The sequence below is a fragment of the Lepisosteus platostomus genome, chromosome 2 (genome assembly GCF_059453375.1).
Source record: "Lepisosteus platostomus isolate fLepPlt1 chromosome 2, fLepPlt1.hap1, whole genome shotgun sequence".
In the NCBI taxonomy this organism is placed as follows: Eukaryota; Metazoa; Chordata; class Actinopteri; order Semionotiformes; family Lepisosteidae; genus Lepisosteus; species Lepisosteus platostomus.
In genome coordinates this window covers 3,470,581-3,487,542 of record NC_142612.1, presented here as the reverse complement: position 1 = coordinate 3,487,542, position 16,962 = coordinate 3,470,581, and the positions used below count along the sequence as shown (strand labels likewise).

Below are 16,962 nucleotides of genomic sequence, written 5' to 3'. Positions count from 1 at the left end.
CTTTCTTTAGGTTTCAGCGTGTCACACACGTACACCTAAGCGCCAAAAGATTAATCCGTTATGAAACAGACTGCGAATTAGGAGTAGTCCTAATCCCATCTGCCTCTTGCGGTGACCTGACACGTGTTTATTCACAACTGTATTGTATCCACTGGCCGGTAGGGGGCGACAGATTTCGGTCTTCTTTTTGTTACCCAACAGTGAAAAGAAGATACAGTTATTGCCAATAAACAAACGAATATGTTTTCGGCGTTATGGACGAAAGGCGGTGGCTCTGACGCGGCCGAAGCCCTTCCGTCGCCGTGCACGGTATGAGCTAGAAGGTGGGTGCATGCACGACTGTGGGTTTCCTCCGCTTTCCCCCGTGGTGCTGCACCGCCACCTCGCTTGCGACGAGCCCGGCTCGGTGCAGGTACACCCCGGCTACGCTGCGCCGCGGGACCCGAGGCCCGGGGCCGGCTGTTCGGAAAACGGATATGCAGTAGATGCGCTGGGGCAGCGTTGCATTGTAATTCCGGTCAAGACTAGCGCTTCCCTGCTTTTATCTGTGTGTTTTTTTTTCTCCGCCCCACACACGTTTGTGTGTTTTTGCTTTTGAATGAAGGGTGAATCCGAGCGTGCATCGTGCATTTGTAGGAAGATACTCTGGGGATTCCGTGCAGATGTTTTATGCCGAGTGGACGGGGAACACGTACCCTTTTTGTTACCACATGAGGACGGTTATTCTCCCACTCTGGGGACGTGAGGGTCGCAACCGTGTATTTAACACGGGCGCCGCACCTCCTGGGTGATTTAATTTATAGAGGCTACAATCCCACGAAAACACACCGAGACGATTCGGGGGGGGTGGTGTGAGAAACTTGCGACTCAAAAGTAACAGGCATATGTCCTGTCTGTCAAAACAGCCGCTAACAGACCAACACCTGCAGAAAGAGCAGCGCAGAAGCACGAAGACGCGGAGATACAGTAGTTGTTAGTGCTGGTGTACGTATAACAACACACATTTCATCATTGGTTTCCAGTACGTCCGTGACGGGGTTGTATTTAAGAAAACGTGAAGGGGAGACTGAAATACAGTCACGATTAGCGCAGCTCGTCTTGACATGAGTTTAAAAAGTGCTTCTTGTAGACGGGCATGTCAGAAACGCCCAAAACAGACACCCGAGCCGCTTTGAAACGCGTCACCGTGTCGTTTTCAATCCAAATACGTATCGCGACAGTGGTCAAGCCCATTAAAAAAAAAAGAAAGAAAAGAAAGCAGCTCTCAAAACTCACCCGCTCATCATTTTCTAAAAAAAAATGTTTTAAACCGGCATATTTAGCAGGTGACAGTGACCGGGTGAGCGTTGAAAACGACGGATTCGTTTATTCTGGTAAAGTGTATCCTTGGGGAGGTGGGGGGGTCACATCGAGCGACTTTTAAGGCTTCGGGGTTTTTTTTTTGCAACACTTTTTTTTTGCACAAGAGCTAGAAAGCAGCGCCTGCAATATTACTTGCCCAACTCCCCCACCTCCACCTCCCCATTTACGTTGAATACAGCGTGTGACGTTCAATTATTTTTAAGGAGGGCAGAGGGTCAGTTCGGAAGGGTCGGGCTCTGTGACCAGCTGTTTCTCGGTTAAGGGGCTGCACACATGTTGGGACGCTCGCTGTCCTTGAACTGCAGTTTGGAGACGGAGACGGGGAGGGGGGTGTAGATTTATTTCATTGCTGGCAGTCGGTCTGGTGTCCTTGTGATCGATTTATTCTCCCGTGGCGTGTTGGACCTTACGAGGTGTGACCCAACCCCCCCTCGCCTTCAACGTCCTGACCAGTGAATTCACGTCGATTTCCTGTTTGTTTTGTTTTGTTTCTATTTTGTTTTGCGCTGTGACGCCGGGCCCGCAGGTCGCGGTGCTGCCCCGATGCCCGGGAGCGGATGACGCCGGACACGATGCGGCACCGCTGGCTGCTTCTGGGCGCTTGCGGCTGGGTGCTGCTGATCCTGATGTTTGCCAGCAAGTTCATCAGCTTCAGCTCCCGAGTCCCCGACGGTGAGTCTCCGAGCCGGGGGACCTGCTTATCCCGAAATCCCCCAGGGGGGGCTGTGACGGATGTGCAGGCCGGCTCCAGGAGACGGTTTCCTGGATACCGGCTGCCTTGAGGCCCGGTGGTCGGCGCAGGAGGGATGCAAGAGTTCAATAAAAGTTGCCCTTGAGACCGTCGGGTCAAGAAGTGTTGCTGCTCCGTCACCATGTGAACTGCATTTTAAAGGCTTGAGGTTTATTGACCCACCTGACATGTTTAGCAGCTGATTCGATTTGCGATGTTAACTCTCTCATCCCCCTGCAGCGTGGTGCCACCGGTGACCAGGAGATGGCCTAATTATGCCAGTCGGCTAAGGGGGTGCAGAGAACGAGGTCTTGGGGTACAGTCCCGAATAATCGATTTAGCCAAACCTGCCTCGTCCTTGAAGTACTACATGAAGTACTGGACCCCAGTTTAGCGCGTAATTATTGTTGAGTTGGACAATAATAATATAGCCGGTGTTGCTCCACTGAACCGATAAACATCGTAAATACAGTAGAGCGAAATTCACAAAATGTCCGATGCTTGTAAACAGCCGAAGAAGGTTAAGCATGATTGATTTTTTTTTTACATGACAGACACAATTGTCACAGTACAAATGATTGAAGACATTCCTAACAAATTTGTTTTTCGTTGTTTTATTATGTTCGTTACCTGAGGAGATCTAATGCTTTTTTCAGTTAGGGTTTCTGAAGCGACACTGCCACCAATCCCTCTTGAGAATTGATATTAAACAGTTTCTCACTACTGTAAAGCTTTTATCGGCATGCAGCATCATAATTGAAAAGCTGTTCATTTTAGGTGTTACAGGCTTCGAAACGGATCCTATAATCTAACAGGTCATAAAGACTTTTGTTTGATATCATTGTATGGATGTAAATTAATTCCATAAAAATGTGCAAATACTGATCAAAGTTTATCTTACATTGTAGATACATGAAAGAAGCATAGCCTGAAGGCACACTCACCACCCTGAGACATGGTCGTCAGATTCTTTTGTCCTGCGAGGATGTAAATGATGTATTCAGACTGTTAACGACACTGTAATGTTTAAATATGGACTGGGTCAATCAGTATCTCTGAACAGGCCCTCCCCATTCAGACTGCTGTCTCATTCAGGGTGTAGTGCTGCCCTGGACCAAGTGCTTCAGGGACAGACGTTATCTGAAAGCACATTCCAGGCTTTCCAATTAAGGACAGATCCATCTCCCCCTTTTTTAATTTTGTGAATATTGTAAAATGCGTTGGCCATTGGAAGCCATGGTTACAGTGTAGATGTTAGGCTTGTAACCTGAGCTACAGGCCATCAATGTGGGTCAAATGTTGGATCTCTTCTGACTTTTACAAGGCCACGAATCCCTCCAAACAACACGTACGTTGTTTATGGGCTTATCTGCAAGCCCACAAAGGGGGATACATTTTTTTTCCCTTTAAAATATTTTGTAAGATGCACCAAACTTGCTCATCCAGTGACAAAATACATACGGTTTTTTGCCCACCATCGGTTGAGACAAAGCACAGAGCTGAACGCAGAATGTCAGGTGTGCTTTGTGAATAAAGTCATTGTACGACTAATGCAATTAAACAAACGTTGGATTAGGAGTCTGATATACTCTCCTGCTAATTACTGGCTGCAGCAAAGTGCAGCTGTAATCGCCTTGCCAAGGTGACCCATTAACGCAAGTGACTGGAACAAATGGAGGCAAATGAACGAGTCAATATTGAGTTTTGCACAGTTTTCTTTTCCTTGCACTCTAGTCCTTACAACTGTTGATTTCGCTAACCAGCCAGTGCATTTTTAATTTTTATTATTTGAAGTGGTGCATCACCAGTGTTGAAGTCCTTTGAAACACTGTTTGATGAGGGGGAGAGGGCATCCAACAGAAAACCTGTCAGAATTGGTCAAAGTGATTTCTATTGAGTTGAACAGAATTTTTCATTTACAGGTGGTCATCCTGATGTATAGTAATCAATCGCTTTTCTGTGCTGAGGATGTACTTTCCCTCCTCCATAGGTTTTTGATGTCTGTTCAACTTCTAGTTGTTGAGGATCTCGTTCTTTATGAGGGGTGATAATTTGAACAGGAAAGTGCTTTCGCAGTGCCTACAGTGAGTCAGTCTGGATGGTGTGGGCAGTAATAGGCTTGTGCTGCCCTTTGGGATGCAGGAAGTTAATATCAGCCTGCTGTTTTTTTCTGAGGCAGGGAGACCACAAGCTAGAGTGAAAGGTGATAGTCGCTCTGGATGGTTACTTACCCTTTTCAGTTTGTTCGAATGCAGCTCAGAGACGTTCTGCTAGGCTCTGTTCACTGGCATCACTTCCTCTAGATCACGTGCTAGACGGAGCAAAACTAAACAAATGAACCAAATTTGGAGAGCACAGCATAGGTGCCTCAGCCTCTCCAAAGTGCCCTCTGAAGATGTTCATTATCACGACGGATAATTTGTGACAGCCAGCAGCCACATTACCTTGCAACTCACAGCTGGCAGCCCACTGGAGCTCAGGAGGCGTGAGCCTGGCCAGTACCTGGATAGGAGACCTCCTGGGGAAAAACTGAGGTTGCTGGAAGAGGTGTTAGTGGTGCCAGCAGGGGGCGCTCACCACTATGGCCCCAGTATATGCCCCAGTATAGTGACGGGGACACTATACTGTAAACAGGCGCCGTCCTTCGGATGAGACGTAAAACCTGGCTAATTTCTGGCTAAATCCGTCTCTCTCCATTTGCATGGGGCTACACTGCCCTGTGTAACATTCCCGTAATTAAACTGAAGTGATTGCTCATTTCCCCACCTGGTCTCCTGTGCAGTGGGGGTGGTGGTAAGTAGTTGTTACTGAGCTTCTCCCAGGCTGACTGGGGACTGTGGACTGAGAGACGGCCAGCAGGTGCTTCCACAGCTCGCCGTGAAGAGACAGAGACACGAGCAAGAGGGATGATACAGCAGTTTCATACAGTGTAATAGGGTGGCATCAGTTCTGGGTGGTGAGGTACTCCAGCTCATCTTTATCGATACCGGTATCTGTTCCTAACTTGTCGAATTTGAAGAGTGTACTGCAGATATGAAAGACTTGTTGCTTTCTCGTCTTTAAATTCACCTGTGGCAGAAAATGATCTCGCTGCCTTGTAACCATTACAGGGGCTCTGGTTAGTGTGCGATGTTTTCACCACATTGCCTATTAAAGGCTGGCCTGTGGGGGTTGAAGACATTCTCTTAACAAATTGGAGCAATCCTACGTCTCGCAGTTGCCTGCGGCTTCGGCGCATTTTGTTTTCTTGTTGGAGAGAACTAATTTAGACACACCTCACCTTACTGTCTCAACTTTAGTGCTGGAACATCCTGAATTAATTATGCATCAAGGACTCAGGTATTGCGGAGGCAGCTTGTCCTTGTGCCTTTCTTAAAACCTTATTAAATGCCACTTGCACTTTTTGAGTTCATCAGCCTGCATTACCTACTCATTTGTGACACGCTAACAATTTATGCTTTGTATATGTGGCCGTTGTTGTCATCACGGGTGAATGCGTTCTTTGAGAAATGAGAAGGTTATCAGGTAGATGGAAGTTTTTAAGGTTCTGGGCAATGATCTTCTCTGTCTGTCAGTAGTAGGGAAGTAACACCTGGGTTCTCTGTGTGCCGTTGGTTTCCTGTCCATTCAGGACCCCTGTCCAGGACTGGTGCTCCTTCAGCACTCGTGGTGCTCTTTCCTTTGGCCTGCAGCCTCCTGTCATGTCCTCATGCGGGATGCACACCTGACTTGGTCTCCTGATCGTCTCCCTGGGGAGAAGCCAGCTGGTCACAGGGCTGTGGGTCTCTTGCCACACTCAGCTGTCAACGCCAGCTGCACACCTGAAGCACCCCCTGCATTCCATCTTAGAAACCTTCTGCCCAGCAGACTCCAGGTCCGCGTGAGGCCGAGGGCTGTACTTCTCTTTTTTCCTTACCGCGGTGAAGTGAAGAAGATTCATTCCTCGTTTGTGCGCGAAGGCACTTGACTGCAGGGCAATTACAGAGCCTGGCGTGGAGTTACAGAAGCGGCCTGTCAGCTGTTTACCTCGCCATCACGGGCACTGAACCTGCAAGCGTCTAGTTTAAGGAGGGAAAGTAATTTAGAAGCCAACAACAATGGCAGCAGCATCGGTACAATTCACACCCTTTTGTCCACCGGCTGCGACTCCCAATTACCCTGAGTGCTCCGATACAGTGCTAACAAGGCCTTGTGAGCTGTCAGCCGGAGGTCTGCTGGTCTGGAAGAGACCCCCCGAGGCTGCTGGTCCATGTGCTCTGTCACTTGGAGCGACTGCAGTTCTGAGGTGCGGCCGTGTGACACAGGAGTGTGTTTCCTTCCCTCGTGTTCCAGGAACACCTGCTGCGTCTCCTCGTCTCCTGCGGCGGACGGGCAGCCTCTTATCAGGCTCAGGAGAGCAGGAAACCTGATGCTAGCGAGGCTGGTTCTTAATCCGACAAAGTGCGAGACAGATGGATCGTCAGTGTTCCTGGTCTTTGTCAGGCTCTGAAACGGCTTGATTTATGTTTTCTCTGTGATTTCGTTTTGTGGAGCACTCTTCATCCTAGCTTGGCCTATAGAGGAGGAGGAGGAGGCAGGGGGTGCCAGCTCCGTCCTCCGCTGAAGGACAGAGCGCCCCCTTGTGGGCCCTGGCTGCCCTTCTGCTCCGGCCTCCCGGCTGCATGCTCGGTCACGTGCCGAAGTGAGAAATGGCTTTACCCCTGAGATGTAGGGAGCCGTGAGGTGGGTGGAGCGGTGGCTCTGTGGCTCAGGCTCTGCGCCTGTGGCTGGAAGGTTGCTGGTTCAAATCCCACGGCTGGCAGAGGAATCCTACTCCGTTGGGCCCCTGAGCAAGGCCCTTCACCCCAGCTGCTCCAGGGGCGCCGTATAAATGGCTGACCCTGCGCTCTGACCCCCAGCTTCTCTCCCTGTCTGTGCGTCTCATGGAGAGCCAGCTGGGGTATGTGAAAAGACACATTTCTAATACAAGAACTTGTATATGGCCAATAAAGTGATCTTATCTTATCTCTTGTATTGTTCATGTCCAAAGTGGGCTTTAGCCATCACACTGGGGGATAACGCCTTTTGTTGTGAGAAGTGGCATGGGGTCTTGAATGACTGACTGTTACCGAGCAGCCTGTACCCCAGTTCGCTGAGATGTGTTATCTGGAGGCTGGCACCTCGTTCCACTACGTGCTTTGGTGTGGACGTTCGTGAAATCCCTGTATGTAACTATGGCAGGAGATACAGCTGTTTGCAGTAGGGATGGGCAGTTTTGAGAGTTTAAGCTTTGCAAAGTATACTAAGTATTGTTGAAACGGCTTACGATGTTGTTAAATGTTCAAATTAACTCTGGCATTGCTTGGGTAGTTATGCTTCAGGTGACCAGGCGTTTTGCTCTGTAGATGAAGCTCTTTTCTGAAGTACTGTTGCCAGAGGTATGACCTTCAAAATGGCCACATGACTCCGCTGGCATCTCCAGTGTCACTTCTGTAAATAGCCCGAGAGCTTCGATAGTGGACTTGATCAACAGCCATTCTCCAGTGAGGCTCAGAGAGCTGCTTCCATCAAGACTGATGAAGCTGTAATAACCTGCTGCAGCTCTTCAGTTCTGTCCTACAACAGCAAAAACCCAGTTCCAGCTCTAGGCTGCCATGGTTGTGAGTGCACTGTCATACTGTGATGGAAGGATTTAGTGATGGCACTACGCTTCTGCAGAAGGGCGAATTATAGTTATCACGAAACTACAAGATAACGGCTATTAATACCTGTATCAGAATACCATGTAAGGATTACAGCATTTAACATGTCAAATTCAATTCGTTTTATTAGGTTCAGGGCTATGGTTTGAAAAAGGTGCAGGTGTGTCATAAGTTAATACCATGTCCTTAGTTAATTCATTTAGCCCGTGCTTGAATATCTATTTCAGTGAGTTCCCGTACTGTGTTGTTAGGTTTGTTTTAACAGTCCCAGACAGAAAGTGTTGTGGATTAACTCTCGCTGGAGATGCAGGAGATGCAGGTGATCCAGCAGGGCAGCTACCTTCTTTCTCTGTGCTTCAGTTAAACACGCTTCAGGAAACGGCTCGTGTCTCCGCTGGTTCTGAGCTCTGAATCAAAATCTCCACTGCTGAGGGGTGATTCTCACTGGAGGCTTTCGTTCATAATCCCAGGTATGCTCACAATGCAAAAATGGTCAATCAGTATTTTTTTGCACAAATACCAACACCAGAAAGCAGAATCAGGTATCAAAAGTATCTGGAATGAGTCCACACAACTCTGGGTTGGAATGATGTTGCTGTGGAGAAGAAACATTAGCAGATTGGTTTCGTCCAGTGGCTCCTGACCTGGCCTGCAAGGTGCCCTTTCTGGGGGGGGTGAGACGGGCCTGGAGGTAAATCATCGGAAACTCACATGACTGCAGTGAGGTTTGATCTGGGTGCAAGAACATGTTTTGGGAACCCGAGGGGAGCCGCTGCAGGAAAGGGCCAGAACCACGGGAGTCCTAAATTGAGGAGAAACGGTTCCCATCTCCATGCGCATGGAGAGAGGGCTGTGGGGGAGGAGGTGAGGGCCGCCGTGGCCCCAGGTCTCGGACCCGCGGCTGGACTTCCACAGGGGCTGCGAACTCGTGCTCCCGAGGTCACCGAGGAAGACTCCGTGTGGCTCTTCGCCAAGCCTGCTCGGCTCCCCAGGGATAATCCCGTACTTTCCACTGCTCGTGGGCTCCGGGGAAAGAGACGGCCTGATCCCCGTCTCCGCTGGGACGCTCGAGATGAGAGGATTGAAAAATCGCCCTTAAATCAGGGTTTGTTCATTTAAAATTCATGAAACGCTTTTGCTTAAAAAAGCCACTAAAAATTCAATTGTTCTGTGGCTTTTAAAAGTATTCTGTACATTCCATAGGTTAATACCTGCAGTGAAATGTTTAAAATTAAAAGATCAGAATGCATTTTGATAGCAATAATGGATGGGAAAACTCCTTACTTAGACGTTCCAAACAGAGGAAATGGGCTGAAATACACTCATGCCTATGTATTTTTCAATCAGTTGCATGAATTGGTTAGTTTTCTGTTCCTTAATTATTGTCAAATGACATTGCCTTATAATTTTCTGCTGCCAATTCTGCCTCCCAGTTAAAAACGCTAAAACTGTACTTAATCCAAACCAGAGCAAACAGCCTTTCAATTCATATCACAGCCGCTGAATCGTGCCTTGTCCGTCTCTCAAAGCCTGACGAGCATTTCGCCCGTGCAGTTCGCCAGCTGATGTGTGTATTGAGGTGCATATTTATTGTTGCTAGTTTTTGAATGGGATATTCCTGCAAAAATCTGCTCAATGATATACAGTAATCACAACTGCAGTATTCAAAATAGTGAAAACATTATACCCAGAGGGCAATAGATAAGCTTTGCTGGATTGGAACCTGCTAGTTGCAGTTTAGAGAGAGGTATATAGTTATGTAAAATAACCAGGCTGAATATTGCATACAAAATGTGTCGCTGATAGAGGCACTTGGCACTGTTTCTGTACATTTTCTATGAGAAAGTTTGGAACCGTCTTATTTTGTTTTGTAGTGGATTTTAATAGATGGGATTATCGTGGCCTGAAAGGCATTCACAAAAGAAATAATGGGTATTTCACCAAGCTGCTTGATATTTTTCAAGTAACAGAGAGACCTGACACTTCTGCGGTCTTGTTTTTCAGACTACGGGGGTAAGTCAGAATCATTAAGTTGGACTGTGCCGGCCACAAAAGATGTCAAGTCCCAAGTGCAAGAGCCCGAGAGGAAGAGAACAAAGCCAAATCAAGTAAGAGCCTGTCTTTCACCGTGAGGCCCTCACTGGATGGACACACAATTCTCCAGTGGTGCAGAAGCAGTGATAGGATTTCCTTAAGAAAATGAACATAAAAGCAGCCGCTAGTGCAAGCTGTATGAGATGACGTCATCAGCTGAAGCGGCTTAACAAACGCAAAGGCGTCAATAGGCAGGGAACTGCACTTCTCTGCCAGCAGGCAGCCGGCGAACGTCCTTCAGTTTCTTTCCCATCCTGTCTAGAAGTGGCTGTGAAAAGTGTGCAAATCCCAACGCAGCGCATTCTTCTCGTTCAGGCTCTTCACGTGTTCAGAATAGCTGGGCAAGAGCTGAGTTCTCGAGGGCTTGCATTCAGATCACTCCCACACCTCGTGTGGAAGAAGTGCTTCTTCTTCTTTATTTAAATATTTGACTTCCTTGTTTGGTGTCTCTATTTTATATCAGTCCTCAGTGTGGTTTGCAGTGTGCATTGCACTTGTTTTCCAGATGGTGTAGTAATATAAATGTTTAATCCCAACAGAACTGCAGTCTCTTACTGTAAATACATTTCTCACAAGACTGTCAGTCAAATCAGCAATGGTGTAAGACACGATCGCTTGTTTTTAGCTTTGTGTCTTATGCATGGGGTTTTCTTTCTGCTTTGAGTAAGAACTGCTCTAAAAACAGTGGCCTGTGACTGGCCGAAGGCTTTACAGACAAAATATTTAATAGTTTTCTCTTTTTAGTTATCAATACATATTAAGCATATTCTCTTTATCAGGATAAAAATTGATGTTATAAACTTGTCTACATGCGAGGAAACAATAAGTTATAAGAATTTGAAAAAAGTTGCTTCTACCAAAGTGTATTTTAATGGGGACAGAATTTGACATACGGTATCAATTGCAATTTTTTCCCCCCACATTCACCCTTCCAATTAGTGGTGCGCAAGCAGATTTTTGGCTTGCGTTAATATTCGATTGCGTTAATATCATTCTCGTAACTCGGGCCTACAATATGAAGGGAAGGTTTGTGACAGTCTTTAGGGAAATAACCTGGTTGAGAACTTGACTTGAACTTTGAATTGTCCACCTGCTACAAGGGAGGGGTTTTTCATTCAGTTTTGAATTCCCATAGTGAATGAATGAGCTGAATGTGTTGTGCGCCACATTGTATGAAGAATGTGATTAAATCCTGCTTCATAGAGCCGGAAACGTGTTGTCCAGGCATGACTTTCTGTTATCTATGTTGATTTAGTTCGTTGTCCTTCAGGTGCCTTGACAAAATCCACAGGTGATGCACATAATCCACCAGATTATCGCTCTAAACTTGGATTTCGTCTGTCTTTCTTACATGTAAGAACTCCTTCCCTGTAATGACGCATTTTGAAGTTCTCTTTTCGTGGCTGGTCAAGTTAATTGTCTTTTATTGCTCTTCACTGCAGGCAGTGACCATATGTGAAGTGATGTGGTTCTGTAAAAACTGTAGGGGCTGGAAATGTCTCCTCTAAAAATTAAACGCTCATTGCCTCCGTTTCAAAACGACATTCTGTGGGCAGTGGTGTGTAATGCTTCAGGGGGTGGATAACTTACAAATGTGTTAAAGCCAAATAGTTTGTCTTTAGCCATTTGTAATAGGAAGGGGAGTTCTTAAATGCATTGGGTTTCATTTGGTCTTTATTTGTGTCTGGGGATACGTGAATGAGTAAACAAATGGCCTACACACAGATGGTTTCATGATGGTAGAAGGAAACAGAAGGCAAGGTGATACTGCAGGTTGCATTATGGGGGTTATGGAGTCTCTATTGCAGGCAGATAAGATGACGCACTTAAGACCAAGTCATGACAGCCTGACAGACTGCGCTTTCTTGGACAGCAAATGACAGATTGGGTTGTCATTTCACACTCCTTTCTAAAAAAGCTCTATGGTGTCCTTTTAAGGAGGAGACTCTTTTGTGTCTTATGAAATGCCAAGATCTTATAGGCTTAGGAAAATCCAGTTTTGTCCAAAAAAAACTCAGCTTTAGCATTTAATAATAATAATTGCCGGTTTGGGCAATCTGCAGTTCGAGAGGCATTATGATTTTCTGAAATATCTTTTACATGAGCATCTGGGATCGGAGAAGATCGTTGCGAGCAGATCCCAAATTTCAGTCCAGACTGATGAATGAGCAGGGATATAGCCTAGCCTCGGAATAAGTACTAGTGAAAAACCTTCCTTGACAGCAGTAACTGCAGCGGGTGTTGAGCCGGTGGTGATGAAGACACTCGTCTCTCTTGCAGGGTCCTGAGGGCCCTGTGGAAGGGGGCGACTGGGAGACAGTGGCGCAGAAGCGACTGGAGCTGGTATCGGCTGTGTGCAGGAACAGCACGCTGAAGAACCTCACCCACACTCCCATCAGCAAGTTTGTCCTGGACCGAATCTTTGTGTGTGACAAGCACAAGATCCTCTTCTGCCAGACTCCCAAAGTAGGGAACACGCAGTGGAAGAAGGTCCTCATTGTGCTCAACGGTAAATGGCAGAGTGATTTTGTAGGTGTAGCCTCTGGGGGTGATACTGTACAGCAATATTGATCTCTGTACCCGGGGAGACCTGCTGTCTGCGCCAATGCTCCAAAACATAGAGGGAAAGCAGTGTCTCAACTGAGGCTGGCTTGTTGTGGATGCTGACTGGTCACACCTTTTAATTTTTGGTGTTTGTGACTCTGTTTGGGGCTTTTTTTTGGTGCAAATTTTCATCGTTTTTTTTTCCAATGGTGCAGCATCAATTCTTAATCTGACCCAACGGTCTCACTTAACTGAATACAACCAGCTGTCATCTGTGCAAATAACTAGCATTAAACACTGGTGGTCCCGTAACCCGCTAGCTGAAAACCAGATCAGTGGGGCAGTGTAAGAGCAGGGCTGGCAACTGGGGTGGTGAAACGCACACACGCGCACTGCGGCTCTCCTTGCGCTCCCGGCTGGTCTGGGTGTGCCCGCGGAGCGGAGAGGGGCCGGACCTGACCGCGTGCTTCCTCTGCGCTGTTCCTCAGGGGCTTTCTCCACGGTGGAGGAGATTCCCGAGGCGCTGGTTCACGACCACGAGAGGAACGGCCTGCCCCGCCTGTCCTCCCTGAGCGAGCGGGAGATCGCGGAAAGGTGAGCGAAACTCCCACGGGGGAGAGAAGAAACACAGTGTTTACAAAGATGGAGGTGGCTTTTCTCCACTGCGCGTTTTCTCCCTGCGCCATTGGAATCAGCGGTTACTCTCTCCCCCCAGGACAGGGAATTTCAGGATGAGTGACGGTAAGGGCGGAGCATTGGCTCTGTGGCTCAGGATCTGCGCCTGTGACTGGAAGGTTGCCGGTTCAAATCCTGCGGCTGGCAGAGGATTCCTACTCCGTTGGGCCCCTGAGCAAGGCCCCTTAACCCTAACTGCTCCAGGGGCACTGTACAATGGCTGACCCTGTGCTCTGACCCCAAGCTTCTCTCCCTGTCTGTGTGCCTGTGTCTCCATGGAGAAAAGCTGGGGTATGCGAAAAGACGAATTCCTAATGCAAGAAATTGTATAGGGCTAATAAAGAAACATTATTACATTATTATAACATTATTAACGGGGTAAAAGTGCAGCTGCAGTGGGAAATTGTAAAATGAGTGTCATCCAGCTCTAGAATTAGACACCTGGTACAGCTGGTACATCGTAACTAGCTCCTAAGGGTCTGTAGCAACACTCTGCACCCGGCGCACGTAGATCGGCGGAGTGTATCTTTTTGATATATTTAATATGGCATGTGCCCGAGCAGTGAGTGCTGTGTTTGTGTTTCCAGGTTAAACACGTATTTCAAGTTCTTCATCGTGAGAGACCCATTCGAGAGGCTGATTTCTGCCTTCAAGGACAAGTTTCTGCAGAACCCCAGGTTCGAGCCCTGGTACAAACATGACATCGCGCCCGCGATCATCCGCAAGTACCGGAAGAGCCGCGCAGAAGCAACGGGGCTGCGCTTTGAGGACTTTATCCGCTACCTGGGCGACCCCGGCCGCCGGCGACTGGACCAGCAGTTTGGAGATCACATCATCCACTGGGTCACCTATGTGGAGCTGTGTGCTCCTTGTGACGTCAAGTACAGCGTGATCGGACACCATGAAAGTCTGGAGCGAGATGCCCCGTATATTTTAAAGGCTGCTGGTATCGACCATTTAGTTTCATATCCCACTATCCCCCCTGGCATTACCTTGTACAACAGGACAAAGGTGGAGAAATACTTCTCCGGAATCGGCAAAAGAGATATCCGTCGTCTCTACGCGCGCTTTCAAGGTGACTTTAGTCTTTTTGGCTACAGGAAACCTGATTTTTTATTGAACTAACCTAAATTAGATTTTTTTTTTGGTGGATCTGTACGTTTCAGTATGGTATGGAATTAAAGACCAGATGGGAGGGGTATACTATTTGTTGCCTGACTAAAACTGCATGCTGTAATAATTCATGGTAAATAAGGAAGAGTTTTGTTTGGGCCCTTTTACTGCAGAATAGGAAACTCGTTTATTGTTCACTCTGACATGTGCTACAGCATGTCCTTGTGGAATACATCTGTATAAAGAGAGATCTGTTCAAATTTATAGGATTACTGGAGGATACTCAAAAGATCATTGCAACTTTGCCTTTCCCATATGTGTTGTATTTTAGGCAGTGTTTTGAAGTACTTGTAGCCATAACGTGTTTCTTTATGACTGCAGAGGAGATATTGTAATAGTGGCTCATGCTAGTCAGTGAACCATAAACATGTGTATTGCAGCTGTGTGGAGATTATCGCTTTCCAGTTCATAGAGATGTGTTGAGATTGACTTTATAATGAGGTAAGTAGTGAATGGCCTATAAGGACAATTTGATTCTCATCGCAGAAAAATTAAAATGGGATATTCTGTTCAGAAGGATTGAGAGAAGCAGCAAGCATGACTTGTTTTTTGACGCTCGGTGTTGGAAGAATTTATGACATGAAAGTAAGTATTCTCTAGGGAAGGCAAGTTAGTGATCTGGATGGGCCTTATGAACATGAGCTAATTAAATGTCTCCATGTCCCCGAACAACATTAGTTGATGCTCTTCCCACGCAGAAAGGTGGGAAGAGACATTTCAGCTGTGAAACCTTGTTCACACCCCTGAAGAAGGCTCCACCACGAAAACCTTTTTTTTTTCTTCATTATACCTGCAGGGTGCCGTTAACCTCTGCCTGTTCCTCTGTAGCTTGCACAGCGACACGGCTCCCTGTTCAAACCTCTGAGCCGAATTATCCTGCCTTCTGATGTAGAGGATTGTTGTGAACTGGAAACCCTCAGAGATGATCCACTTATTAAAGCACCAACCTGCTGGATCGTGTACAGTAGGAAACATTTGTATCATTGCCTAACAAAATGAACCTTGTAGATCAGGGCTTGAGAAAGTTATTCGCAGTGCTCTTGGTATAGCTGCCAAATAGCAGTCAGTGGCCAGGTCTTCTGTGTACAATCCTGTAGGTGATACTGATAACCAAATCTTTGCCATATGGCTACACACTTTAATAGAATTTTGTTCAAAGACACAAAAAACTAGAGAATCCTAACTGTGCAGTTGAATTAAAATAAACTTTCAAATGCTGAGAATCCATGAGCGCTTATTGGAATCTTCTTCCTCGGGAGGTCTGACTGGATTTAAACCACTCATTTGCTCTTGGGGTTGACTTGTTAAAAATGAAATACAGCTACACCGTAGCTATCTTTGCAAGTCACTCTAGATAAGGAGGTCTGCACAACAAATAAAGAATACCATTGCTGTGTTTGAACATCCCTGTGGCCCAACTTAACACTGCTCAAAGGTCTGCTCAACACTCACAAAAGCAGCTGTGTTCCTGTGCGCATACCCAAGGGGAAATGAATAACCAGAGCCTTTGTGAGAACAGCGCCGTGTAGGTGTGAGCTCTGTAGGCATGCTTTGCAGAGCAGCGTTGCGGTTTTTGGCTCAGGCCTCTCATTATCCTGCCTCTTCAGAGCAATGAGCATCTCTGTCACGCTGTGTGGGACAGAAGCAATGACGTGACTGTAGAGACGATTAGCTTACCGACGTGTTTGCCGGTTGGCCTTTCGAAATGCAAATCCGTATTTGTGAAGGAAGAATGTGTGCGTCCGGCAGCCCGTTATTTTAGCCTGCAGGGGACTGATCCGTATGGAGGAGAAAGGGATGGTATGGCTGAGTCTGTAGGTCGCAGGTGCCAAATGAAGGTCTTGCCTTGTGCACAGTCCAGCACTTCAGACACAACCTTTGACAGCAGTGGCTGTGACTGGGCCTCAGCTTTCCAGATACCGCTGTCCATTGATCATTTCACAGTAAGCAGAAGGGTGGTAGTGAAATGTATATCAAAGTTAAAATTATCTGGGGATGATTTCGCACTGTGGCATAGTTACAATGGTATGTAAAAAAAAAAAGGTATCGCCATTCATATTTTTTTTTTCATTTTTAGAATTATTTTTAAGCTGTCTTATTAGCAAACAGCGCACTTCCTGTGTCTCCTATACCGCAGTTTCTCATTACTGCCCACAGCGCGGAGTTGGGCGACATGGAGCCCTTCAGAGACCTCTCATGGGTCTGGCAAGGAATGCTTCTATTTCAAGAATAGCTTTCCTTTTAATCGGCGCTCTTCACCCACACCATGGTACTTCATCCTTTGAGGGTGCTCATTATTTTGTTGGTGTGCAGGATGTCATTTTTCTTTTCTTGCTGATGCTAATGTGGTTGATGGTCATCTGTGTCCCCTGGTGTCTCCATCCACAGTACGCCGTGTTCCAGTACTAGGGCGCTGCCTGTCCGGCGTTATCCGGTCTGCAGAGCCAGTCGCCTTGTACAGTACGTCGAGGTACGAAATGCCTGCAGTTCTCCGAGATCAATCCCCCCTTATCTCGTAATTACAAGATAGCGGTTATTACTTCAATGTGTGTACCGTACAACCGGTACCGTTGTGCACTGAACGCATCTGGAAGCCTCCGTGAACTCGGCGGGCACTTTCGGTTTAATGATTGGGTCGATGTCCAGCGCTGCAGAATTTGTACGGATTTACTTTCGACTGGGGTTTAGTCATAATGATGTAGC

At 47.0% G+C, this 16,962-nt stretch overlaps 1 protein-coding gene across 5 annotated transcripts; it reads left to right on the top strand.

Moving 5' to 3' along the window:
- Window positions 1–184: 184 nt before the first annotated feature.
- chst10 (carbohydrate sulfotransferase 10) lies at window positions 185–15,482 on the top strand. Of its 5 annotated transcripts, XM_088646114.1 has the most exons (7): window positions 185–323; window positions 1,889–2,034; window positions 9,778–9,881; window positions 12,148–12,376; window positions 12,900–13,005; window positions 13,674–14,161; window positions 15,056–15,482. In XM_088646114.1, exons 2-7 carry the CDS (start codon window positions 1,920–1,922, stop codon window positions 15,064–15,066), a joined length of 1,053 nt encoding a protein of 350 aa, XP_088502240.1. In that variant the 5' UTR covers window positions 185–323; window positions 1,889–1,919; the 3' UTR covers window positions 15,067–15,482. The 5 variants fall into 5 exon arrangements, with proteins under 5 accessions (XP_088502240.1, XP_088502209.1, XP_088502216.1 ...); XM_088646083.1 differs by having other exon boundaries at window positions 13,674–15,482; XM_088646090.1 differs by having other exon boundaries at window positions 190–309; window positions 13,674–15,482.
- Window positions 15,483–16,962: the final 1,480 nt, after the last annotated feature.

Excerpts from the sequence above, each read along its gene's own strand:
- chst10 (XM_088646083.1), top strand. The coding sequence starts at position 1,920 with ATGACGCCGGACACGATGCGGCACCGCTGGCTGCTTCTGGGCGCTTGC. Across the intron at positions 9,882-12,147 it reads AGAGAACAAAGCCAAATCAA|GGTCCTGAGGGCCCTGTGGA; the intron begins GTAAGAGCCTGT and ends TCTCTCTTGCAG. Across the intron at positions 13,006-13,673 it reads GAGCGGGAGATCGCGGAAAG|GTTAAACACGTATTTCAAGT; the intron begins GTGAGCGAAACT and ends TTGTGTTTCCAG.